The sequence below is a fragment of the Tauraco erythrolophus genome, chromosome 2 (genome assembly GCF_009769465.1).
Source record: "Tauraco erythrolophus isolate bTauEry1 chromosome 2, bTauEry1.pri, whole genome shotgun sequence".
Taxonomy (NCBI): Eukaryota; Metazoa; Chordata; class Aves; order Musophagiformes; family Musophagidae; genus Tauraco; species Tauraco erythrolophus.
This window is the reverse complement of record NC_141466.1, coordinates 124,295,201-124,322,943: the sequence shown is the minus strand read 5'-3', so window position 1 is coordinate 124,322,943 and position 27,743 is coordinate 124,295,201. Positions and strand designations below refer to the sequence as shown.

At 41.0% G+C, this 27,743-nt stretch overlaps 1 protein-coding gene across 1 annotated transcript in view; it reads left to right on the top strand.

The window, feature by feature from the left end:
* PCSK2 (proprotein convertase subtilisin/kexin type 2) overlaps window positions 1-27,743 on the top strand; it is a 103,584-nt gene that overhangs the window by 35,804 nt on the left and 40,037 nt on the right. The window contains exons 3-5 of the mRNA XM_086631099.1: window positions 16,043-16,156; window positions 17,635-17,743; window positions 19,694-19,731. Of these exons, the coding sequence (XP_086487225.1) occupies window positions 16,043-16,156; window positions 17,635-17,743; window positions 19,694-19,731 (261 nt within the window). The remainder of the gene's footprint in view (window positions 1-16,042; window positions 16,157-17,634; window positions 17,744-19,693; window positions 19,732-27,743) is intronic.

Sequence of the window (27,743 nt, the reverse complement as noted above, 5' to 3'; positions counted from 1 at the left end):
AGCAAAGCAGAGCAAAAAACAGGAGTAGATTCCAGATGCCCAATCTGCTGTTCTGGGGAAGAAAAAAAATTAAAAAATAAAAAAGAGGTTGGATTACAGCCATTTGTGGTCTTTACAGCACCTTGGCAATAAGAAAACTGAGATGAGAACAGTGGGGAAAAAATAAAAAACAAGATTAGCGCAGATCCTCTGAAGCCCAAAAGACTTAGACAAAGGACAGTAACCTTAAACTGTAATTACTGTTGTCATTTAGTGTTTCCACATGCATGATCTGAAGGCTCAGGGGAAATTACTGTGCTAGAGGCTATCTAGGCATAAAATAATAACAGAATTGTATGGAGGCATTTGTCCCTGGGTGTAATCCAGCACTAGCGGTCCTGCCTCTGCTTCTGTCCTTGCTTCCCCATGGCTCATTCCAGCTTTTCCCAGGACGGTGCTTCCTCGTCCTGGGTAACAGCAGCAGCAGTTGGAGAAACACATTTACCTCTGTAGCGTTAATAGAGATTCGAGTGAGAGGTCTTTGTGCTCAGGAGACTGTAACCTAAGTCATTTTTTTCGTTTACTGTTTCATTCTTTGCTGTCCCATAAGCAACTAAGATTTTGCATAACCTATGCACAGGCTATTTGACTGAACATGCTGTGGTTCATACATTTAAAATATATAGGTGCAGCACTTCCCAGAGGGTAAAATCCAACAGCCCCCTGCCTTGGCATTTTTGGATGGAAAGAAGCAGACAGACAGTCAGGGAATTGTCTGTCTTTGTGCTCCTTAAGACCTACTTTAGGCTATGCTACTGACCCCAAATGTGTGTTGATTGGCTGGGGAAGGTATGGTTTGTCAGAGAGATGTATCAGTGATTTCTTAGCAGTTACGGTTGTGTAGCTGTTGCACAGTTTGTATTATAGTATTTGCTTGGGTCTCTGCAGATAGGAAGCTGACATTTAGCTCCTTTCAGTTCTCCTGCCCCAGCTGCCAGGAGCATCAGTAGAACACCAGGACAAGGTATCTCCATAGTTCTGATCCCAAACTGCAGCACTGCCTCCAGGCCCAGCTGCTGTCTTCTTTGAGCACATTACTCGCAGGTGGAGATGCGTAATGAAATGATAAATGGTTTTTGTCCCCTTTGTAAGGTGATTTGAAACCTCTTTTAATATGTTTTGCCTGATTGAATCAGCAGCTACCCACCTTGGCTAGAGGAACAAGTGATTTTGATGAAAGACATGAGGAACAATTTCCTTGAGATTTATATGGGGTTTTTGTCAAGTCCTAAGTTAAATTGAGAGAGGACATATGAGGGGGGGAATAGGAGAGAATTTTTCTCTGTTCTGCCTTTAATTTTTGTTGTGAAGGTTGACAACATGAAGGGGATTTTTTTCTTTTCAGCCATCTTTTCCGTAAGGACCTCAGATAAGTTTTTGCTGGACAACACAGTAGCTTTCCAGGACTCTGTTTTCATAACAGATCTCAGGGAAAAACAAACAGAATAATCTAAGAATGGGAGTACTGGTGGACGAGAAGCTCAATATGAGCCGGCAATGTGCTCTTGCGGCCCAGAAGGCCAACCGCGTCCTGGGCTGCATCAAGAGGAGCGTGGCCAGCAGGTCGAAGGAGGTGATTCTCCCCCTCTACTCTGCCCTCGTGAGACCTCACTTGGAGTATTGTGTCCAGTTTTGGAGTCCCCAACATAAGAAGGACATGGACCAGTTGGAGAGGGTCCAGAGGAGGGCCACGAAGATGATAAGAGGGCTGGAGCACCTTTCCTATGAGGACAGGCTGAAAGAGTTGGGGCTGTTCAGCCTGGAGAAGAGGAGGCTCCGGGGTGACCTTATAGCAGTCTTCCAGTACCTCAAGGGGGCCTACAAGAAAGATGGGGAGATGCTGTTCAGGAGGGCCAGTTGTGATAGGACAAGGGGTAACGGTTTTAAAATAGAGGGAGGTAGGTTCAGGTTGGATATTAGGAAAAAATTTTTTACCATGAGAGTGGTAGAACACTGGAACAGGTTGCCCAGAGAGGTGGTGGATGCTCCATCCCTGGAGACGTTCAAGGCCAGGTTGGATGAGGCCCTGAGCAACCTGATCTAGTTGGAGATATCCCTGTTCCTTGCAGGGGGGTTGGACTAGATGACCTTTGAAGGTCCCTTCCAGCCCTAACCATTCTATGATTCTATGATTCTATCTGCTTCCTTCAGCCCTGACCAAAGCATGACCTCAGTTACATGCTTGTGTAAGGTATGAGGAGCTTGTGCTTTCTTCCTCTCTAAACATCGCCTACTTTGTGAGTTACAATGAAGGGAAGAGAAGTTCCCCTGGACAGTTTTCATCACCTGTAGGCACCTGTGGAAGAAGAGAATACCTGGCTTAAATGGGAGGGAGGAGAAGCATATGAAGGAACAACACACGTCCCAGGTGGGGATCACGCTGGGATTTTTGCAGTATTTCTGTGGAACTGGACACAGGCACTTAGGCTGACCCTCCACAACGTCCAAGATGGAAATGCTGGAGAGGGGCCATCTGTGAGCCACTGCTTAGGAAGGGCACCTACCCTAGGAGGTCTCCAGGCCATGTCCTTGTGCTGTTGCTGCCTGCAGAGCCTGAGCATACTGATTCACCAGGCTCTGCGTGCTGCGCCGGCTTCATGGCATGCACCTCCTTTGGGCACCCCTACTTACTCATTCCCCCTCAATGTCTCAGTGTCTTTGCTTCACCAGTGGGCTGTGTATTCTGATTTGGTCACTTCTTTGGAAACAGTCATTCTCCCCTGGAGCAAAGAATAATAATTTGTCCTCGCAAGTTCAGCCCAGCAAGTTTGAACTTGAGTTCAACCAGAGGGAGGCTTTTAACAGTTGTGTTTTTTTTTTCCTCCTCACAGGGATGGCGTTAAACACAAGAGACAGACTTTTCTCCAATTTACAGCAGTGAAAATGTGAAGTAATTTCACTGAAATGAATGGAGTGAGTCTGTATTTACCCTTGGGCAAGAGGAGGTGGAACTTGGGTCTTTCCACTTCTGGAGAATTGAATCTCAGCCAAGAAGCTAATACCGAATGTGCACTGTTGTTCCACTGTGGCCGTTTCACCTGATGCTCTTCTCGGTGGTGTTCCTGAGTTTAGGAGTTCCTGCCTCCTCTGTCCGCACTGTTTGTTTCTCTGACACCATTCCCACTCATCTTGTTGCAGGGAGAGCTGGTGTTGGGATAGGGAATATGACTGCATTTAAGAAAATTGTTTCTAAGCTACAGCATTTCCCCGATCTCATTTGCAATTCAGTCCAGGGTGGCATGTGGCAAGATGAAACGAGGAAATAACTTAAACTGGGTCGGCCTTTCCTGAAAGGGAAGTGAGGGGCCCTACCCCGTAGAGAGAGGATGGTGATTTTCAGTCCTTTTCAGGGACCTCAGGGTTTTTTCTTTTTTTGTTGTTCAGATTTCATCATTTTGCAGAATACTGTTGTTACTCGCAGTCTCATAAAATGACGTTTTGAGCCAAGATTTTGGCAGTTTCATCCTTCACAAATAGTTCTGCTGTATCTTTGGCAGCGCTTTGTTGTTCGTCATTTTCCTTTCGGGATGGTCATTCATAGGTACAACTCACCTCATTCTTAAAGGAAAGGCCCAGAAAGGACATCATCTCTGACGTCATTGTGTTGTCAACAGCTTGCCAAGTCCTTCATTCTGTCATTTAGCGCTGGATGTTTCACTCTTCTTCAGATTGCAGTGGCGCAAGACACGCAGGACTTTATGTCCCAATCTAGGCATCTGCTCAGGCTGCCATAAAGTCAATCCTTCTGCTGTAGCAGTTTATTTCCCAGATCTCCCTTCTATTACTCTGTGAAGTACCAGGAGTCTCAAGCCACTTCTTCAGTGCTTGCTGTAACACAGGTTAATTCTGGCATTTTTGGAACTATGAAGATCCCTAAAAAGCACGTGCAGCAGGCGCTGTTAGTATTAACCAGAGATTCAGCACTTTTCATACCAAGCAAGTGTAATTTCATCAAGGAAGCTTTTCTGTTAAATTTTTATTCAGTAAAACCGTAACATGAATTGGATCTCAAAGTTTGGACACAAAGAGCGATTTCCATAGAATTTGCATATATCATTTTTGATTGCCTCCTGCATGAAGCCTGAGCAAATGATTTTCCTCCATGATTCGCCAAGCATTTGTCTCAATGGAAATAAACCAGGAAGAGCAAGGAGTGTATAATGAGGACAGCAGTTTACAGGAGCGTATGGAAATCTTCGGTGATAAGCAAAAACATATTTAGGGTTTAGTCTTTCTCAGTCCCTTGGGGTACAGCCTCCTTTGAATGAGTGTGAGTAGAGAGGTTCCTATTAATATTGATGCAAATTATGTATGTGCACTGGGAGGAAAATATACTCCAAAGTCTAATTATTTTATGCTAATAACTGAGCAGAAAAGATACGCCTTCATTCCTGGCCAAAAAAGCAGCAATAGTTCAAATAATTTGCAGCAGGATGATCCTTTATCACTTCACTTAAACCAGCCTGTGCTCTGACCCAGTGGGGACAAGGGAAAATTCTAGCACCAAAATCTCTGCTAGTGCACGTACAACTCCAATTTATAATGAGTTTTGTAGTCTTTGGGGGCCAGTTTTCAGGGCTCTCGGCAGTGGATAAATAGAGGAGCCTGTGACAAATCAGAACCAACTGGATGTCCTGGTCCCTTGAAATCAAGGCAGAACCCTTTTGTTTCTCAGATTTTTTTGAAAATAATTTTAATCGTGCAGATGTGCTTTGGAGAGAGGCTTGGCCAGCAGCCAGCGGGACAGGCTGCTGGAGAAACATGGGCAGGGATGTAAAGAGCCTCTCTGCTAAGGGGGGTTTTGAGAAAACCCGTAAAGAATATTCAGACCACGCTTCTGTGCCTTGCGCTGCTCTGTCTCCGTGGCGAGCTAAGAAGAGTTTCAGCTGGGATAAACTCTGAGTGTATTAATACTTGTCTCGGTTTCACAGATTTTTCCTTCCCTGTTAATTCTCTGTGTGCTCTGTTACGTCGGGGCTGGCTCTGTGCCCCAGCATGGCATCTCTTCCCTGCTTTGTTGACCCCACCACTGCTCTGTGTTAGGTCTCACGCTAGATGTGATCCCTTTGTCAAATCGCTCATGTCCTGGTGACTTTCTTGTCAAGAAAAGAGCTGTAGACTTTGCTTGGGGGAGCATGGGTTCGATACGTTGCTTAAGCTGGGCACTAGGCAGCTTGGGAGTTCTGGGACAGAAGAGTGGTTTCCTGCCACAAAGTGGCAGGAAGGTTCTGGGATGAGGTGGGAAGAGTGCCCTGATGTAGATCTCTGTGCCTTGGCCATGCTCTCTCCCATGGTGCCAGGCACCAGGGAGCTCTACAGCTGTGCTCTCTGCAGGCTCCGTGGCAGGAATTGAAGGAGAACATCTGAAAATTAGAAGAAAGGATTCAGACTTACAGTGTGTCATGGCAAGGATCAAGGTCAGTCCTTTGGAAGTACTGAATTAAAAACTCATTTGAGTAAGGGACAGAATTATAGGATATGGACTGTTTCTTTCCTTTCTGTAAACCAGTCTCTTCTTTCCTGACTTTTCCTACCTTTTGTCTTGATACAGAATGTAGAAGCTGTTCTGTTTTGATGCTTCCTCTGTGGCAGATGGCCTGTCCCTGGCAGCTATACGCTGCTAACCCAATGCTGTACAGCAGTGATACATAAACCTCTGCTGATTTTATTAACGTGTGTTGTGACAGGGATCCATAACCTCTGAATGTAGGAGCTGAAGAAGTGCAATTGCAGCCTTTACGGTGTACAGCCCGATCGATACAAATCATCAGTTGCTTCCTACTGGGCTGGGAAAGGCATGCATGGAGCAAGCTTCCCTGTCTTTTCTGTCCAGTGTATTTATGGTAATAGAATAAAGAAGTAGCCGTGCTATAAACAACCACTCTGCTGTTGGGCGCATGAGCAGATACGTGAATGTGAGCAGCAGCATAATTGTGGTTTTCCCTCTGTCAGAAGATTGGCTTCTGTTTTGTGTCTGACTTCTAGTTATGAAATTTCCTGAGAGAAGACATTGTGCAGCCTGTGTAATTCCCACCAGGCAGTACTTTAGGAAGATCAGTGGTTTGCAATTCTGTATCTCATTTCCACTGAGATAGCAAGAGAGCTCTGAAGGTGTTAAAAATGGACAAGAAAGGCTCGCTAATATATCACTGCTGCTCATGCGAACCTTGAAGTTTTAAGTATTGCAGGTTTGAAATATTAGAATAAGCTTAGACTTTTTGGCAGTTGTTGCTACATCACTCCAGACAGGCAGCTTTGTAAAAATAGCTTTTGGTTTTTATTAAAGCTAAATGGGCCTCTGCAGATGTCATTACCACCTGGCTGGGGAGGTGTTGACAGAAGTGGGCAGGGATCAGTGCTCACAACCTGCCTGCGTGGTGCAGTGGGGACCTGAGTCAGAGCAGAGACTGCAGGAGATGCTGCAAGAAGAGTGAGTGGCCATTTGTGATGGTCTTCTCTGTCTGCACAGAGGTGCTCCCTTCCATATTAACTGCAAGAAATGCCTCTCCAGGAGGTATTCTCCCCAAATTCAAACTGTATTATTTGCTCACATTGCAGAAGAAGAAATAGGGAAAGGAAAAATTTTTTGGAACAGTGACAGTGCAGAATAGGTTACAAAAGAGAAAGTTTGTATTCCGTAGGGCACTCACAGGATTGCAGCCAGGAAAAAGAAATCAAAAGGCACTCGTGCCCTTTCTGAACCCAGGTTTGGGAAAGCCTGGATTCTGCATGATGAAGCCAACCTTTTCTTCACTGTCACCCCATGAGCCCAGGTTGTGAGGCCCTACGGCTAGTTTTAAGTAAGTGTTTTAATTCAGACTTTCTTAAATGAATTTGTATCAAATCGATTTTCAGATTGGTTCATGTAGGACAACAGCACTGACGTTGCTCTGCCTTCCTTCCCTCCTAGTGCCATGATACCATTTTTATTCTGGGAGGTTGCTTTTCAGCTGAGATTCTGGCAAAACTTTTGTATGAAAATGTTTCACTGACACTGGATCCGGTGGGGCTCATCTGATCGGAAGGGCCATCAACAGCAGAGGAAGCTGAAGTAAACTTTTAATCTAAGCCCCACTGCATGAGAGAGGAACCTCAAACAGCTCCCACCACTGTTAACCATGACTGAACAATGTCATTGGGCTTGGAGGGCAGTTAGATAAAAATGATTGCTTTTTTAACTTAGAAAACAAAATAAATCACATAAAGGATGGGGCAACATGCAGTTCCTCAATAAGTGTGACATTATGGCATATTTACTGTTAACGTGGGAAGGGGATAATCTGCGCCAGTAATTCCATGAGAGAAAATGTGAATTGTATTTTTCCAAGCAGATGTTTCAAGGCAAATGATGAGCTATTAGATGAAATTTGAGTGGGAAGGAGACTGTGGAGAATGAAGTGGAAGTATGACGAGTTATAGCACAGGTCAAAAGTCAGCTTTTAAGTGCAGAATCACTTTGGAGACTAAGGGGTATATTTTCAGCACATCCTGCAGAGTTAGTTTAAGGTCTTACCCTCTGCTGACTCAGTTTCTCTAAACGATGATGCATACCTACACAGGCATATTGCAAAGCTCTTCCAGTCTGTATATACGCAGTACACTTAAACATAATGTTTGTAAAGTAAATTGGCATATTGAGAAAGAAAATGCATGAAGTTAGAGGTAAAGCTGCTGCAAAGGATACTTTATGACTGGAGATGTGTTTGGGCATTAGCACAAATATTCACATGTTTACGAGAAGTCTCTTCTGTGTCAGAGTGGGTCAAGGGTGCGCTTCGACAAAGAGAATAATTTTGCCTGTCAGTTGAGTCTTCCCTTACAAACCAAACTGAACAGATTTTTCTCCAAGTGATATTTTCTCACAGTCCCCACTTATCCGGAGACTTGCTTTGTGAAAGAAATTAACTTAAAATCAACAGAGTTAGAGGAATCTTTAGCTATGAGCACTCCTGTTCTCTTGGGATGTATCAGATATTCATCTCTTGTGTGGAAGCAGCAACCGCACCAACGGAATCTTTAAAAAGGAGGTTATATAAAGGTGGACTCAGTAGTACCTCTCTCCTTGTAACACCAGTGAGCTATTGTGGAGCAGGAGGAAAGTCCTTTGCTGGAAGACTGCCCAGGAATATAAGAAATGGTCCGAAGTTATAAATGATCAAATGACGACAAAGAGGGAATTACTAAATTAGAAGAGTCAGCATCATGTGAACACCTCTCTTCTTTGTACTGCATAGATATATCCAAAAGCCAGTCTCAATGCCAGAAGGTTTGCAGTCTTAAAGATGAACTGAGCTTCATGCCCATTTAAACTAAAACGCTTTTATACCACAGAGAGGCTGCAAATATGACTTACACCTACGTTGGGTATCACCTCAAAGGTTGATGGTGGCCTTTGTGAAAAATGAAAGTCACTCCATGAAAAGGTTCTTACTGTTGAGAAAAAAGAAAAAGGTGGGCTGTTTTTTCAAGCATGATGTTTTAAGAAAGGTATATCTGCAGTACTTGGCCAAGGGATGTAAGAGAAGGGAAAGCTGCAACTTGTAGCAACTAATTTTGCAGCGAAGGAAGGAGGATCTGCAATCGATATTGTACGTGCATGGGGCCCAGCTTTCTTTTCTGTCACCAGATATGCTGTTGTTTACACCTGCACAGAGAGGTGATTGATTTGGAGAGACTGATGATATGTGTGACCTGATGTAACTGGTGAGATAGCGAAGTTACAAGACTTCATTCAGCTCTAGAGTCCCCAGCATAAGGACATGGACTTGTTTGAGTGGGTCCAGAGGAGGGCCATGATGGGGGGGGAGGGGGTTAGAACTCAATGATCTTTAAGGTTCTTTCCAACCCAAACGATTCTATGATTCTATGAAGTGCAAAAGTTACCCACAAGCTGCTGGAAAAGTGTCCCTGTGGTTTGCAGGTTCTCCAGATCCACTGGACCGACTAACGCATGCAGTTACAGCCCACCTCCGGGAAATTTCTTATAGAGATCTTTGATTTTGTAGCTGAAGTGACTGTCCTGGTGTCTTGCAATGAGATGCTGCTTGAAATACAAATTACTTTGACTTTTCTGTCATCCTACACCATAAAGTGTAATGTCAGCTTCTCTGTGTCGAATAAGAAGCAGTTTTCATTCCTTTGGAAACTTCTTAAGATTTCAGAAATGCTTCTGCTTTCTGTTGGCTTGTCTAAGCGGTGAAAAAATTGGAAACAAGAGCGGAGTTCCTAGAATAGCTGGCGCCTGTGGTAGTGTAGATCTTGGTATGGTCCTCATGCCAAACTGAGGAGGGAGCAGAGGTGTGAAGCAGTTTGCTTGTTCTTGAGGCAGTGCACTAGATATCAAGATATCCAGGGCTTTTTCTCTGTCTCATTCTTCCTCCTTAATAAATTCTATCCTAGAGTAAAAAAACTTTGTTAAAGAGCGCATGATCCTATAAAGATTTCTGGTTTACCAAATTGGCATTTTCCATTGCAGACCATCCATACTCAGCATTCTTTTTACATTGCAGCCTAAACAACTCACTTGCATTTCAAAGTAGAAGCCAGAGGAGCATTATTGATTGCTTAGCCGAGCAGGTTGAATATGATCTGCAGCCTCCTCTTACGCATTGATTCCTTGTCTCTTTACTCACTGCTTCCTGAATGTCACTGAACTGTGAGAGGCCTGCTAAATGGACAAAAATATTGATTTCTTTTTCCCTTCTTTTATTTTTGAAAGCTCCTTATTTACCAAGCACTGAACTAATGTCAGGAAAACAAAAGGTCACAAAATAAGGCAGAAGCCAGTCAGTTCTTGCATATTTTTTTTAATAAAATATGAACTTGGTTGAAACGTGAGTTCTTTAAATTGTGTTTCCATCAAGAAAAGGTTAATTGCCTGAGTGGAACCTTTGAGTTCAGGCTGTTCACCTTCGTATTTTACTATTGTCTGATTGAAGCTGAACTGCTGGGGCAGTTTCCTAAATGGCTGTACCTCTGGTGTTAATGATTTTGAGTGATCTTTGCAGAGAAATTAGTGAGCAGCCCAACTATGCTGGAATTTGCTATGCAAGGTAATCAGTAACAGGCTCTTGTCAGGGTTTAATGATGCAGTAGTTTGTCCCTGTTTTGTTCTACTGGGAGTGTGACAAGTTTTCAACACCATGTCAAGAGAGGAGGGAAAAAAAGTTCAAAGACCACAAGCTGGAGTCAAGTAAAACTGAGAAGATATCCCAAGAGGGATGACTGAAGACAGCGTAAGTCTTCAGTAAATCCAGAGGCTTTAGTATCTGCTGATGGTCTTTATAAACTTAGAAGTGTTTGGGCAGGCAAATGGGGCTGGTTAGAGAAAGTGGAAAACTAGAACTGGTCCACGAACATCTAACTAACTGAAAAAAGCAGCGAGGCCTTGATATCCAGTGACACTGTTTCAATTAGTAACAAAGCAAAAAAGTAACAGCAAGGTAGTGAGATGGCCAAGAGCAATGATAAAGGACATGCTGTGCAGCGGACGTGACTTTTCTTAGAAATCAAAGCAATTCTCATGCTGTCTCTGCTTGTCATTATGAAAGTAGCCATTTAAAAATATATAAAACAAGAGTGATACAAGTATTTTGGTGGAAAGAGATGCATTTTTACTTTCACGAAATCTTTCAAATGGAAAAGAAATTTCTCCTCTGTCCTTTGCTGAGAAATGGCAGGGAAGGTGATGTTGATAAACTTTTTCAAAGGACTTGTGCTTCAACAGCTGCTACAGCTAGTTACTAGCTTGCTTGAGAGGAGCAGTTGTCATTTGAGTAATAAATATTGGATGGTCGGTGACACTCACAAGCCCCCTGACATCCCTACTCATTCTTTCTGGGCCTTGAAACAGGCTCAGGAAATTTGAAATCAAGCAGATCGATCCAGCTATGTCAAATCAAAAGGCATGAATTCTCTGCGTTGCCAAGGCTGGTTGGAGTCTAGCAAATTCACCACCCCAAGTTTATTGGTTCAGTAGCAGAAATGAGCTGTCCCCATCGCCATTTAAAAGTGATTCAGTTTTGTTCAGTTCATCGGACTTTAGTTACAGTTCAGGTAGGTCTGTACTTCTTTTTGCTAGTGAGGAGGATGAGCATTATTCCATTTATTTTGTAGTGGAGAGTCACACAAAACTTGTTTACTTTGGGGCTTTGACAAAAATGTAGAGGAACATGAGATGGGTACTCCTCTCTGACATCTTCAGAGCTTACCAACAAGCAGCTGTCGGATGCTACAGGTGATGACTGTGTTCTCTGAGAATGGGATTGGTATTTCCCTAATAGATATATCTCTTTTATGTTATGTGGATGGAGTGGATAGTGAAATGAAATGTCTTTGTATTTACTTAGAAATCAGAGGCGAAGACACAGTCATTAACTCTGCTTGGGGTTTAGGAGCAGAGGGGTTGCCATTTCTGGATAAGACCTCAAAAAGCTGATTTAGTGCATGATACCCTATTAGTTTTTAAAGAAGTTACTTTTTAAAGAAGAGAGTTGGGTGTGCAGATCACTCTGGCTCTCTCGAACTTTTCTACCTCCATCTTTTGTTGCCAACGTGTTTCTTTGGAAATCTGAAATTAATGATAGCAACAGTCAGGACAGCTTTCCACTAGCTGAAGGTGGTTTATTTGACGATGTCTTCGTGCATCTGGACACACTGTTCCAAACCACCTTCATGGGAGACTGATCTTCGGTACACATCATAGGACCTAAGTCCAACCACCAGCCTGACTTCTTCAAAAACACAGGCTAGCAGTTTCCAGCTTCTTACTTCATCTTCAGGAACAGACCTGTGTTGACCCTGAGGCTTTAGAGAAAAAAGAACCACTACTTCCTGTGGTTACTCATCTTACTGCTACGTTGTTTTTTTTTTAAAAAGCCATGCCTACTGCATGTCATCAGCGGGACTGCCTTTTTCCTCTGGAATTTGGCCCAAATCCTCCTGTTCTGAAGTTCTTGATTCTTGAGGTTGGGGTTGCGTGTACTGTTCCACTTTTGTGCACCCGCTGGTGTAATTTACTAAATCTGTCATTTATGCTTAATGTAACAGAGTCGTTTAACTGCAGGAGCTCACCAGTACAATTAACCCTGTTCCGTCAAAACGAGGAGCTGATTATCTTGGCATTCACAGGAGCATAGAGCGCAGTTAGAGTGCTGCGGTTTCTGGCCCTCCCGGAGCACTATTGCAGTCAATTGATTATTTTGTTAATTTGTTCTGCATCAGTATCCTGCTGGTTTATTATCATTCGAGTGACTTTATGCACCATGTATATTAAAAATCAATACTTGAACCTTTTTTCCTTGTAAGGATCTTATCATCCATGGGCTGCCTTCTTTGATACATGACTTTCTTTCTGATTACCACACAGCTAGTAACTTTTACGTGATTTGGTCACATGCTAGTAAAGTAGATGTTCAGATTTTGCTCTCTACTTAATCCTGTATCCTAATGAAGAAGGAATAAATGAATTAAGAATGAAATAAACAAAAGGCTGTTATTGCTGGTAAATAAGGCTAATTTTGAGACAGTAAAATTCGTGCTATTTTAGTATGAATATCTCATTCCTTCACTAGGTTCTACCAAGTATCATGCTTCACAGGCTCAAATTGCTAGAGGTGCTATTATCAGAAGCTCGAGTCTTATGAACGCTGTTTTTCCTGCTTCAGTTAGAGAAACAAGTATTTAAAAAGATGGCATGAGGTTGCCTTGTGCATTGCATTGAAGGCTGGATTCCAGGTCTGAACTTGATGCAAGTACATGGGATTATGGCTGTTACAAGATCAATTGTTTCCAATTATTTTCTGCCATTGCATGTGCAAAGATACTCTCTCCTGTATGTGTTTTTAAAACATATACCTGCAGTGTGATACTCCGTGCATTTGTTACTGATGTTACAGGGATGCCTGCTCTTCTTTAAAAAGAAAACCGTAAGAGAGAAGCAGAATCAGATGTGGTCCTTCTCCTGATCGGGACTAGATACGAAGGCAAAAGTTTCCAGCTCTGGAAAAACACCATTTTGCAAATGCAGATACCCGGTTGGCAAGAGGACTAGGATTCTCCTGGGTCAGCTATCTGCAGCCCTAAATGGGCAGTTCTCCACTCTAATCACTGGAATTGCATCATTCTTCGCCAATGATAAATTTTTTCTATTGGGGATTTTTTTCTGGGATATACAGGTGTTATCTGATCTTGGGATCTTTGCTTTCTTAGATGTATTTTCAGCAGGAGAAAGGCAAGTTCTTACCTTGTGCAGGATAAGATCCTTATACGAGGCAACTGAATGAGGCAGTTTTTAGCGTAGGTAAGTGGGATGCGGCCAAGCCCTTACCTAAACCTTTCAACTCATTTCATGACAGAAATGCCTAATCTTTTCTGGATGTGATTAGTGAACATGAGGAAAAACTCTTTGTTTCTGTAGTGAAAAGGAGGCCTCAGAATATCTGAGACTCTTATATCCATAGATGGTAACATGCTGTACGCCTCTTCTCCATGTGAAATATTTCAAAAACAGCCTACAGAGTGCTTTTAGTTCAGAGAAGGTTGTACCTCCTTGAGGAGTATGTTTCCTTGTCTCAGGAAACTATATTGTAATGTAATATAATATAATATGAAAAAAATTTATATTTTATTGTGAAGATGGAACAAATCAGACAAATGAGATGATCTTGAAGAGGGAAACCAGCCCTGTGCTATTTCTGCAAATTGCTTCCCACTTCCTCCGGGTCGTCTTAAAGAAAAGCCAGGGCTCCACAGCATTGCTTTTTCATTAGCAGAAATCCTTTTGTACTAAATCCTAATTCAGCACCTTAACGCAGCAGGTCCTGCAGAGCCAGCGAGCTTGCGTGGGAGCACAAGCGCCTGAAATCTTTTTCTCTGGCGTCCCTCTGTGTGAGGGTTGTCTTCTGTTCATGATTATTTTCTGTGGTGACAACTCGGGGTTTGCAGCCGCAAGCGGAGAGGCAGGGGAGGTAACGGAGGAAGACAGAATGACAGGTGATTGCTCTGTTGTCTCCATGGCATCACTGAGCCTTATCTTAGAGGTACCAAATAGTGTGCTTATACCTTTCTTTCCTCTGTACAGATACCTGGTGCCACTAAATACACCTAGTGCGGGCCCTATTTAATCACTGTCCTCTTTCCAGCTTATTCTGTATTAGGATTTTCTTTCTTTTCAATCCACTCCACTTTTGATGAACCTGCATAAGTAATGGAAACACACGTATAAATGAAAGTACCTACCAGCTCAGTATTTCATCGTTTGGTACTTCTAGTTAAGGAGTTAGAAATCACACAAGTACATTTTTAGAAACATGTGATGCTGCCTTTCAGGGCACACTGCCCCGTCCTGCTCACTGTGAATTGATATGAGGTTTTCAGGGTTATAATGAAGCAATATAGCTGTGAGGAAAATAGCTTTTAGCCCCCATCAGTTAGATCCCAGTCTCATTTCAGCCTTAGGCACCTCACTGAGCACTGTCTTTTGAGGCTCTTGCTTTAATTAATGGAGACAGAAGAACACCTCCAAGAATGACTCAGCTGACCTAAGATCTGATTTAGCCTTTGGATGAATTTCTCCTCTGTTGATTTTGACTGGCACTACATAAGTTACTGCGACACAGCGGTATAACTCCTGCTATAGGTATAACTCCTGTTTCTGGTCTTCTTAATCAGAAATGCCAAAGCCACGCATGTAGAAGTGGTTTTGCGAGTTACTAGATTTCTTACTAGAAAGTTAGAAAACCACTTTTTTAGAAGTGGTTTTCTGAGTTACTAGATTTATTTAATAACCATGCATTTTTTTCAAGGATGCATTTAATAACCTGCATTTTTGCAGGTTTTTTTTCTGTCTTGCTGCATCTCAAGGTGTAACAAGTTCATGGTTTTAAGCATTCCTCTTTGATCAAGAGGATTAGATTTATTCTTTTAATTTTATTTTGAGTTAAATGCTGGGACTCATGCTATCTTGGTTTCAGGTGTTAGACTAAAGAGTACAAAAAGAGTATGCCAAATTTGACAGCACTTCTGCAAGGTCTAGAAATATGTTAGCACATACTACAACAACAATTACAACCTTTCAGTGATCTCCTTTAGGAGTGCTCTTTTACATGGGTATAAATAAGATGATTACGATCCGACATTTGTAGTTCCTTCCTCCAAAGATATGTGTGTGCCTCACTCTTCTTGTTTTCTACAGTGCTTAGTTAAACGTTTTTGTGGATTTGCTGTTCGTAAAGGAAAACATCTCTACAAAACTATGGCTACTTGTGTTTTATAACCAGTGTTTTTATATCTTAGACTTTAGGCAGTCTGGTCAGTTTAGTGGCTTTTTTGCCATTTGGTTTTCTTGCCAGTGTGTTTGTCACTTATTTATTGCAAGGATAATCCCTGAAAGTAGATTGCTCTACAAGACGTGTTTTTGAGAACCTCAAGAGTGTAATGAAAGCACACAACCCAAGATATTTTCCTCCCAGCAAATCTCTTTGGCAGGAAAGGCTATCTAATACTCTGAAACTGCCCTGGAGAAACACCTGAAAAAGTAAAAGCGTGTTTGAGACCTGCATCCTCATTTTGTCAAATGCCTGCAGATTTGAACAGTGACATATTGGAAATTAGTTAAATTTTAGCTTCTAATAACAACAATGTTTTGATATCGGTGGCTATAAAAAAGAACAGTATGGCAAGAAGATCCATTATACTAATAATACCTGAATAGAGGCTCGCTCTTATGCAGATTCTCAGATATTTAAAACATTTTCAAGCTTTCCTCTAAATAGGACAATTCTGGGTGTCTCTCCCCACATAGCCATTGTAGTAGTCCTTGAGCTCTCTTTGCCTTTGCAAATTTTGACTGAAATCAGCCACAGGTTTAGAAGTTGCAAATTAATTACAAAGACACAAATAATGTGATTTCATAATGTTTATCTGTGATGAAAAGAAGGCTAAAAAATCTGTGTATCTGTGGTTAAGGTTGTTGAGCTAAAGATGTAAAAATTAACCCTTCCAGGTAAAAAAAGCTGTGCAACAGGAAGGATTCAGCAGAAGGAAGCGAGGATACAGAGACATCAATGACATTGACATCAACATGAATGATCCTTTATTTACAAAGCAATGGTACCTGGTAAGTTTTGAAAGAAAATCACAGTAATCATAACTAAATAATTGGCATTCAAGCCATTCTGTGCTGTTGCAATGTTTTGCAAGATTTCCTTCCAAATATGTCACAAGAACTTGAGAATGGATCCAAGGCTCTGTCCTATTGTTTTTAACTGTACTTCTCTTATGCTGGGAAGACCCAGCACGTTTCAAGAGCTAAATTTCATTTCAGTCAACGGAAAGAACCTTAGAAGGCTTGAAAGAGAACTGTATTGGTGTCCTGTGGGCATTCCTGGTGTGCTGATGTGACCCCTAAAACTGCATATGAATCATGTCTTTGAGCTGTTGCCAGGTAAAACATTGTTATAGAATTATAACAAAAAGTTCTAGTGCATTGGCTAGAAAAAGTTGAGAATTTTCTTTTTTTATGGAAATTTGAATACTAATTGATTTTCTTCTGTCAAAAGCAGAACAGCTGAAAACTGATGAATTTCGGCTTAAGCTTATGTCAAAGGAAATTAATGTTTTGCTGAATTGTTTCATTTTTAATGTGTCATATTTTATAGAAGTCTTTAGTCATAAAAGAAAAATTAAATTTTTACACAAAAGTAGCCAAAATGATATTTTTCTGCTAAAAAAGTTGAGAAAGTAATTTTGGTCAGTTTTAATGTTGCAATCTATTTATGATGAAATAGTAAATGCAGCACTGTCCTGTTCATTTAAGAAGGGTCTTTTCCCTTAAGAATAGTGTTTCGTACACTCTTTCCTTTTAATCCATTACTTATATTTTATGAATCCATCCAATATGGCTGTTTTTTTCCTAAGACAAGAGTTTTCAGATGAATAAGGGCACATTAGCATGGATGGGACTTCATCCTTGATGAGATGATAAACTCAAGTGTGGATTAATTCACTGCTTTGTGGTACTTCAATCAAAACAGTGCAGTGATAAAAATAACAGAATTTTTTATGAAACTATAAGTTTTTAGATTATAAAATACACTAAAATGTGTTCTGAAATGAGGTGTGTCTGCTACAAAATCGAAAATTTTTGCATCTGGGACAGCAAAAGCTGTATTTTTTTTCTCACAGAGCTTAAGAGATTTGTGAATGAGATTGGTGAACATGAGTATGTTATAAAAATGTCCTCTGTAAAATCCATGGGTCTAACTTTTGTCTGGATTGACCCACTGCCCTGACATGCTTAAGTAGAAAAGTCTTTTTTTGGATCCATAAGATTGAGTGTTTAATCAAATCTTGTAAACCACAAAGAAGTGAATTTACCCAGGGTTGGGTTGTTTGTTGTTTATTCGTTTGTTTTTGTTTTTTTTTTTCATTTTACCGCTGCAGTAGATACGATTACATATAGATGTGTACTCCAAAGCAAATGGGATGTATTTTCCATATCAAAGATACATGCAAAGATATAAAGACAAATTCAGTGGCTGTGAAAATGTGTCTATGAAGTAAAAGAAGCTATTCTTCTTTTTACTGATGTATTAGATTAACACTGGTCAAGCAGATGGGACTCCTGGACTTGACCTTAACGTAGCTGAAGCATGGGAGCTGGGATACACGGGGAAGGGAGTTACCATAGGAATTATGGATGATGGTAAGTGAAGACTACATGTTAATGTAGTATTTTTAAGTAGCTTCTTCCGTGTAATCCAAGTGGAAAAAAAAAAAGATTAAAAAGTAATAATGGATTTCTTATAGTGCTGAGACTACCAACCTCCACAAAGACTCTGAGATCTTCAAGGAAATGTGTTATAAAGTCTTCACTAGGGATACTGAGACATGGATATCCAAGCATTAGAAGTAGTTTGCAGTTATTACTCAGATGTCTTCCAGGGCACGCTATAATGACCATTAAGCCAAAGGAAAGACTCCCCTTGACTTCTGTAGGCACTGACTGGGAGATGTAATTGCTGTGCAAAAAGTACTTAAGAAAACGTTTTCTGGGTTAACATTATTCTCAAAGTCATACTTGACAGCTGAAATAATTAAACACTTTCATGCTGAATGTCAATAAAGACCTGCATATTAAATATATTACTAATTTGAGGCTAAGTTCAGGGAAGATGAAGATAAAAGGCATAGTTGAAGTCACAGCTGTTCGACCCATGGGTTCCTTGCTGAAGTACAGGAATTTTGTGCAGTCTCTCAACACTTTTTTTGGGCTAAATTTTGAATGTTTTCCTTTTGTGTTGACTGAATAATATTAAAAATAAATAAAATGTCTGTATATATATTTTTTTTCTAGGGTAAACTGAGATCTATCCTCATTTGTTTCTGTTCCTCATCTGCTTACTCCTAAGACGAGGTTTTGTGGAAGCAAGAAAGTAGACTCTGACATCTGTATATTGATGTCATGAGAAATCGCAATTTCACTGATCCCACAGAGGTGGGACTTAGCTTTCAGAATAGCTAGGCATGACTGTAATAGGGCTGATGACAAACTAGTTGAGCCTCAGGTCAAATAAAGCTGTTGGCCCATCAGATACAGCTTTTAGAGAAGGGGGTAATTTGCCTCATGTTCACTTCCAGTAACTCTGGAAGAGAGCACCTGAATGACATCATTCTATATTGAGACTTTTGTTGTTCATCTGCCATTTGCATCAGTAAGGCTCTCCACAGGTGCAATGGTCTCTTCATGCAAATCTAGTGCTAAAGGACCCTACATAACAGGAGGCAATGGTTTCATCACAACAACTGCAATAATACTACATTGTCCTTGCAGATAAAATTGGGCATGTAATAGTGTGGTGGTTGGAGACATGAGGCAGAGTAGTGATGTTGGTGGCCATTTTTTTGTGTGTTTAAAGTGGATATGTAATAGGTCATCTTATCCCATCTAAATGTAGATCTGCTGCTTCTGTTACACCATCCACTGGGATCTGTATGTTTGCCATATGTGGAAAGATTTCATGCATTAGAATGAGTACATGCCGCACCACTGCCCTGTTACAATCTTCAGCACGCTACTACGATGCGGAGCCTGTGCTCAGATATTTGCTAAAATGGTCTAATCCAACATTAAAAGTTCTCTTTTGTACACATAATCCAAAGTGTTTGCCTTAGTGATCTCCCCAAGTCTAGTTTAGGTAATTTTCTATCTACTTAGTTTACAATTTTCAGTGGTTAAATATACTCCTTTTTGTATCTGGTACTGATCCAGTGCTTACTGATCTTATTAGTTTTAGGATGCTTTGAGATGACAGAACTTGTGTAAAGATTGTGATTTAAACTAATCTTAATAAGTAAATATGATCTAGTCTAAAAAACAGGTCAAGAAATTTTGTTGCTGAGCTCATCTTTTCAGTTGGCACCTGGATTTTGACATAAATGATTGAAAACTCCTAGCTGGGACTGCATCAGAAACTGCACACCAGTTTAAAAGTCCACCTTTAAAAACCGGAATCTCACTTCAGTCAGTTGTGTTATTCGCTGTGATCATTTTCTTATGGTTGCAAAGGAATCTTGTTTTGTTCTGTGATCCTTAAAAAAATACTTTTTGAAACTCTTAACCTTTGGTTTCTCTTCTGTCATTATCTTATTGCAGGAATTGATTATCTGCATCCTGATCTTGCATCAAATTATGTAAGTACATGCTGACTTTTTCTGTAAAATGTGGGGTTTCCTATTGTTACAGTCCCTCTGCTACAAAATTCTAAGTAATGAGTGGAACAACAGTACAGCTGAACTGCTGATCTTGCAGATGATACGTTTCGCACTGAAAGAAGCAGACTGAAAATGGGACTGCCTGTGCAAGGAGCGGGAAGGTGACAAGGCTCTTTGTGGAGGAATGACAGTGCTGCCTCACATTAAATAAGCTGCAGCTTGCAATATTGGATTTAGGACAGAAATGACTAACCTGGGAATTGGCTTTAAATCCTGCTATTAAGATGCAGGATGCACCTGTCACTTGGAGGGCCACGAAGCTGTGGGCTCTGGCAAGGCACATATAAGCCTCTGAAACCTCCAGGAACAGCCTAATTACTTTATCACAGGTGATTTGATCCAGTGCTCTAAAGTGCGTGCAGGGCACGTTGTGCATTCTCAGCACACGCTGTTTCAATTGATTGTTCCTCAAACCTACCTCAGACTTCAGACCTTTGAACTTAGAGGGTTTTTTACCTTTCTAAATTCTTGCAGACTCTCCCCAACCCCCCATTGACACTAGCACTCCTATCTCCAGGCATCTACAAAGGCTCCCAGCACCCACGAACTGTAGGTTGCCTTTGTGGTGCGCTGCCCTCGCACTGTGCTTGTGGCAGTCTTGGGCACTGGGCGTCAAGAAGCTGTGGCTCCTTGCCGGGGCAGGGAGGTTGCCACGTCTCTGATTTGGGTCTTGCTATTCTTTTGCAGTCAGTAGCTTCCTGAGGGAAGCCCAGGCTTCTTCAGCTGGGTAATGTGGTTTAGTTTGCAATTGCAATTGAAGAAAAGAAGAACAACTGGAAATTTTGGTAAACACAAGGGCTGAGAAAGTCAATTATTTTAAAGTAGTTTCAGTTTTGGAAATAATAACACACAGGATGAAAAACTATTTGTTGCAGTAAGTAGCAGAATGCCTTTAGTAGAGAATAAACGGATGTAGAAGGTGTTGACTTTGGACAAAGATTTTAGGAAATAGCTGACTGCAGAGGTAAAGTGCAGGATAGACAGTTTGACTTCTTATGAACTGGCTTAATAACTTGATAGCAGCTAATTAAAACCTGTGCCCTAACTGCAAAATTCTTACCCAAGAGGATAACTCAGTAGGATATTTCCATAAACAAAGATAGCCTTTTTCTTTGCAGGAATTGTGCTCTTTGTGTGTGTTTTAGCATATGATTTGGGGACAGCACATGCTCTTTACTCCCTTCTCAGCAGCAGGTGTGGGCAAAGTGTGTGGGAATATTCTGGTTCTAAAAACCATGTTTCAAATAAACAAGCAAAAAGTCTGTATAATATATCTGATACAATGTCAAATACAAACAATTCTATTGTTAAAAGTGAACCTAGGATCATGCCCAGAAACCAAAAATAGATTCCTCAGTAATACAATGTTTTCTCTTTTAATTCTAAAAATGTTTTCTGTTTGATGGGTAAGTATTTGTCAGGCTTAGCAAAAATGCATTGGTTTTAGAGTGGTAATAGTGAATATTCTAGAAATTAATGGAAAATGTCATAGAGCATGACAATGCACAGACATGATGAAATCAGAAAATAGTGGAGCTGGAGAGAAATACGAGATGTAAGAAAAGAAATATTGGGATGAAAATTGGAGAAGAAAACCTTTAATGGCAGTCATGAAAGACTTGTGCAGAGACTGATCTTGAGATGAGAATCTGAAAGAGTCTGTGTAGGAATGACTTTGTCCAAGCAAAGAGTGGTCCAGTGGTGGAGCAATGATTAGGTTGTGGAGGGACAAAAGAAGATTGTCTGGCCAATGCAAAATGCAGGGTTTGGCCTGGCTTGTGCAGGGCAGATCAATGGCCAGACACAGGAGAGAAAAAACTGAGGAACGAGTGGTTGGTAAGACATAATCATCAAAGGAGCAGCGGAAACTCCATCTGAAACATCACAGTCTCCAAAGAGATACCACCCCAATGTTTTTAATACAGAAATACAAAAATATGAGCTGTCACATGGAATCTGTGGTTCTAGACTGTCACAGCATGGGACAAAAAAAAAAGAGAAGAAAAACCTTGAGTTTGCATAGTTCATCTTTTTTGCAGAAGGTTCACTTTTAATTCTGTGCTGAGTATACCAGAGGACACAGCAAGGAAACGTGCTGATACATTAGCACATTATATGCAAGGTAAGCAATAAAAGGGTCAGTTTGGTCACCAGTAAAAGGTGCTGGCAGCTCCTCACGCAGAGCCAGCTTCAGCTGCTGTGTCTGAGAGATGGCTGGCTGAAGGGCAACATTGACTTCTGCTCCTGCTGCTAAAATCTGCCTTCTCCTCCCTCGCCCAAGTGCAGCACAGCAGTCGCAGGGCTTGGTTCACCTGCACTTTGCCTCTCCTGCTCTCACCGCAAAGCTCTGCTGGCCTCCCTGAGTCCTTGGAGATCTTGCTCTGACAGCATCTGCTGTGTCTGGGAGGCCACGGGGGCCTTTTTTTCCCAGGAGGTAGTAATTTGGGCATGAACTAAAGACAAAGACTTAAAATCTTTTGAAGGAGAGATCAGTTTAGATGTAAAAATGCAATGCAACGAGTCTCTTGAGGAATGAGTTGTTGACTCGCTTTGGGCTGGCATAGCAATTGCGGTCACCTTTGCACAGTTCCTGTGCCACACGTTTGGTGTTTCACGACATTTCCACTTTGGGGCAGCTTTCTCTTAAGTTATATTGTTTATTGTTAGGAAATTAAAAGCCTACAGCTTATGTTTCTCAAGTGTGTAGATGCCTGCATACGCTGGCAATGTTGGTACATCTTGCTTGGAAAATTGGGAGCAATTAGAAAGTCTCTCAAAGGTGGTGTTTTTGCAACTTGAGCATTTTCAAGTATAAAAACTTGGCGTTGGTTACTCAGTTTAATTTGGCTTTTATGTTTTTGACTTGCTGGTTTTCTTGCTCGAGTAGGTTAATGGAGTTTAGCACTTAGACAAAATGGAGGGTCAAGGAAGAGAAAGAGCTTTCTAACGATAAAAACAATTTGTATTTTCTCCTAAAAAGTGCTGAACTCTGACCCGTCATATGGAGTGCACTTCTATCCGTATTTTTCTTTGCAGTTTCTGAGCTTTGCTGCTTGAATCATCCATTTTTCTTTTTAATGCACTTTGTATACATGGAAAGGAGTGTGCCTGTTCATGGTCTGGGTGGACTGCTGTCCCAGAGCCCGCTCCCAGCTTGCTGCAGTACAGCTACTTGCTTTTCTGGGATCAGGGGGTTATGGCAAAGCTGGAATTTTCCATTCTGCACCGTGAGTGCAGAGAGACTCATTGTCAAACGATCGATATTTCTTTCCAAGCCTTGGAAACCCTGCAGAGGTTCAGCCTTCAGGAAATTATTTTTTTTCCCTACAAAGACAACCCGTCATTACGAACTGATAATTAAAAAGCTGAAGCCTAATGTACTCGATGGTTTTCTTTCAACCCAGACTGTACATGCAAAGCCAGCAATTTTCAGGATTGACTTCTCCAAGATACACCATCTGAGTGAGAAAGAAAAGTGAAGTAACAAGGTCTGCATATTAGATATGTTTAATAAAAAAGGAGAACAGCAGCAGGTGGTGTATATTATAAATTTCATTACATTGTTTTAAAGAAAAAAAATAAGAGAACAAATAGAGATTTGTTGTGCCTTGAAGAGAAACATAAGCTGATATGTCTCTCGTATCAGTTTGTATTGCGATACTTTTGTACTTGGCCAGTGTCTGCTGGATGAAGGTCAGTGTGGCTGTGTTATCCCATTTACAGCAGCAGGGAGCGGATCATCTCATGTAACTGGGTTTGTCCCTAATTAGCAGTAGCGAGGAAAATCAGGATCCCACCAAGAGACTCAGGCCAGGAGTGAAAAATTGCTGGTTTCAGTGTCTGAACTCTGCCTGAAGCTGAAAGCTTGTTTGAGGAAAAAAAAAAAAAAAAAAAAAAGGAGAGAAAGAACAAGACAAACATTTACCGTAGGAAAACTGGATGTGACTATGCGCGTAGGTAACGTTTTTAAAAAGTTCTCATACCTATAAAATGAGAATCATGCAGCAAATCTTTAATAATAGTAGATAGTAATATAACATACTCTGATGAGAAAAAAGATTTTGAAACCTGTGGAATTACATAGATGTAAAACACGCATAAACAAACATGCTATCATCCTAGCAGCGCCTCATTGCTGTCCATCCCCTAATTTTTCTTCTCTGTGACATGTGTCTTTATGGTACAACCTTATGTTCCATCTTCTGAGGTCACTTCCATCTTACCAGCTGTCACTCAAGCTGTATGCAGGAAAGGATTTGCTGAGCAAAAAAGTGTCATATGTAAGGAATGAGGGAAGATTTTCCGGAGTTACCTTGGAGTTAACTGAAGTTTTCTGTCGTCTACCATTTCTTTTTCAAATGTGAGCAGCAGGTGGTCTTACTTGTTTTCTCTTTCCACTTTGGCGACATCTCCAAACACAAAGCAGTCTCTCACAACTTTTGGTAACTTGTCACCAGCTAATACGATAACAGCTCCTCCTGCCTTGCTGGGAGGCAAACAGCATATTTTTGGAATAATTATCTTATCACATAAGCAGTGAAGCAGGGAAATGTTCTACTTCTGTTATGAGCTGCAATTTCCATTGTTTGCTAGAGGAACAAAACCGTCATTGAATAATCTTTGCGGCCACAAAGAAAATAAGAAATAGTACAGGCAATAAATTATATGCTGCAATATGTGCAGCGAAGCTTAGCAACAGCATAAAGGATCTTCTTTCTTTTAGAAGCTCTGTGTTTCCTTCATTAGCATGAATTTCTGAGTATGCCTTGGCCTCCCTGCATGCTACCGAAAGGACCGGCAAATAGTTCTGGAGACTGAGAGCCTAATCTCAATGATTTACCAGTATAGATCATCAGTATCTCCACCAAAATCACTGGGGCCTAATTGTGGGGTTTTGTAAGTTGACAAAACTCCATTGACATCTAGTGAACCGTGCTGTTTTGACCCTGATGATCTGCCCCACAGAAATCCCAGCTGATGTAATTGCCCAAGTCAAATAGAGTTCACCTATAACTGGCAAGAAAAACGTTGCCCTTCCAAGACAGAAATTTGCTGGAAACCCTCTGAAGACCTTGAAAAGCTCCCAGTGTCTCTGCACTGTCATTAATACCAGCCCAGGGGATCCACAGGGAATGTAAAGCCAAATGATAGCAGGGTCGGGTTCATCCTTGCCTGGCGTCAGTGAATGATTTCAGTCAGCTTTATGAGATCCGATTCCTATGGCATGGTTTTCAAAAGAGCCTGAGACAGTTACACTGCCATTTCCTCCTGCATTTCAAAGGGTTATTGAGCACGTGCACTAGACTCTTAATATCTAATATGTTAAAGGTATTTTATGGGCAAACTCTGTATGCTGGCCATTGATGCTCGTACCTACTTTTAATTGCAATGTTGAGGTAATACTTGCATGATCACAAAATAAGGGACAGAATAAACTGTTTCAGATGTTTCAACACTAATTGGATTTTAGATTGTTTGGTTTCATTTGTTTTTTTGGGGTTGTTTTTTTTTTCTAAGAGGTTTTCTAAAATAAACACTAGCATAACAATTAACAATTAGCAACCAAAAACTGGGATAAATTCACAAACATCCTTCTACTAAAAAGTAGATGAAAATCTAGTAAGAACACTGTTTGATGGATGCTCTTAAAATAGATTGTGGCAGAAATTTCATCAAGAAATTGTTGAGACAAAATGAAGCCTCTTTATTACCAGGATAGAAGGATGGATCAAGTGTTTAAATGCCAGGCTGACGGATGCCTTAGCAACCGAAACTGATGGCCTTCTGTTGGGCTGTTTATGCTGCTCAAGTGGCTTCTGCCAGCTGGGAAGCTGGTTTTAGCATTTAGAAGATGATCATTCAAGACATGCAAGACAATGAAGTTTCACCGGCATAAATTAGAAGTTACTGGGAAGAGACTGAAGCTATCTGTTTCAGACTTGGCTATTTTTTTCTGTTATCTTGTGTAGGATCAGCTTCTGGGCTCATCACTCTAGTCTGTGCAATCTGATTTTTTCTCTGAACATATGAAAGACTGAAAAAGAGATGATGCCTCCTCTGATAAGATCAGCCAGGCAAATGAGGTTCTCTGTGTACTTGGAAGGCTGTGCTGGGTTTACCACATACAGAAAATGCTTCACATCTCAGAGAACATAATGGGGTCCCACAAACGGTCCTCTCCTCCTCCCCTACTCCTGACAGTAACTGTTTGTGCACATACTTGTTACAGTGGAGCTCGTATGCTGCAGTCTAAATAAGATGACTGTATAGTTCCTCTTTCCTGCCTTATAGCTACCTAATATGAGCACTGCTAATGGGAGAGAGAAGCCATGGTGCTACATAAAGGACATATCAGTGTCCTCTTACTTCATGAAAAATAAAAATGTTTTGTAATCATAGATGTTACCAAAGCTTTCTAGCTTTCAACTCAATTAAAAAGATGGAACAGCAAAAAAAATGGAAGACTTTCTCCTGTGGATCATTTATATGGCCAGAAGGCATAGAAAGAGGCTTTTTCTGCAAAGGCAGTTGCAGCCTGTGAAGGAGGTGTGATTGCCTTAAGGAGGGATGATTTGTGTCATGTACAGAGCTGGTTTTTCAGCTGAAAACTGAATTTCTCACATTGAAATATGTTATGCTAACTGCTTTGCTAAAGCCCATTATGAGAGATCTGGACCCTGAATGCTTGGCAAGTTCTGGAGCTTGGTGCTTAGCACCATCTGTAAGCTGGAGCAGGCGTTGCTCCACTGATGTTGGCCTCTTCAGGGGGATGCACTGGTTTATACCGGCTATAAAATAATCTCCAAGTACAATTCCTTTGGAATCAGAAAGATACTAACGTTTTGTAGTTGTGTTTGCCTGAGATTATTGTCAGGGCGATGAATGCTGCAAAAAGTTTCCAGCTGTATTCTACATTAGAACCACCTGAAAGGGATAATCTTCAAGTTAAATGCATGCCTGGCATGCAAGTGATGGGAGAGAGTGCCAGACACTCGCTTTGCAAGCTAAAGACCACACATTGTCCACAGCGTTTATTTTTCTCTGTAATCAATGTACTTAATTAATCAGCTGCACACTGAGAAAGTGCAAGGTGGCTAATCGCTTTAATCATTAAGCAGTGGTATTAATTTTCACTTAAAGCATCATCCGTGGAAAGTAAATTAAGGTTGTTGAAATGAGAAATGCACAGGGGTGGAAGAGAGCAGATAAGGACATTTCTGCATCAGTTCTGGCTGGGGCTTTTGAAATTGTCTTGTACTTCTCCTCAGTGCTTCTGTCAAGTAAGTTTTTGGAAATACTTTCTTCTTTTACTTGGACAAGAAAAGTTGAGGAAAGACATTATTCCTCACTGTTTGCCATGGAAGGATCTGGCATTGCTGCTTTTTTTTTTTTATATTACCTCCCTTTTGCAGACCAATTAGCTTTTGGAACTGACCAAAAATCTTCCATTAAAACAATATTTTTTTCTAGAAAAATGAGTGGTTTATAAAATCAAAGTGCCCATGGGAAAAGTGAAATATTTTTGATTGTTTCAACCTAATTTTAAATATTCAACTTCTAGAACACACTGAATTAAACTGGCAGCAACAAAATCCCACTCTGGTGCATGGTCCACTTGGGAGAACGGGGTCAGATACATAGTCCCCTGGAGGCAGTACACAACACATAATTTTAAAAACAGTTTCAACAAAATTAAATAAAGAGCTTCTGTTTCCCCAAAGTGAAAATACCACATTTTGGGTTGAAAAAGCCAAAAACATTTTTCCATTTGGAAGCTTTTTTTTATTTTCTATTTTTCAAAGAATAGTTACTTTAACTGCTCAGAGTGTATAAGACACTAAAGAGTGTTGAAAACCCTGAGTATCCATCAGCATTGAAATGGAAGTTAATTAAAATTTGTGCTGTAGTTACATTTTGGCTACCCAAGGTAT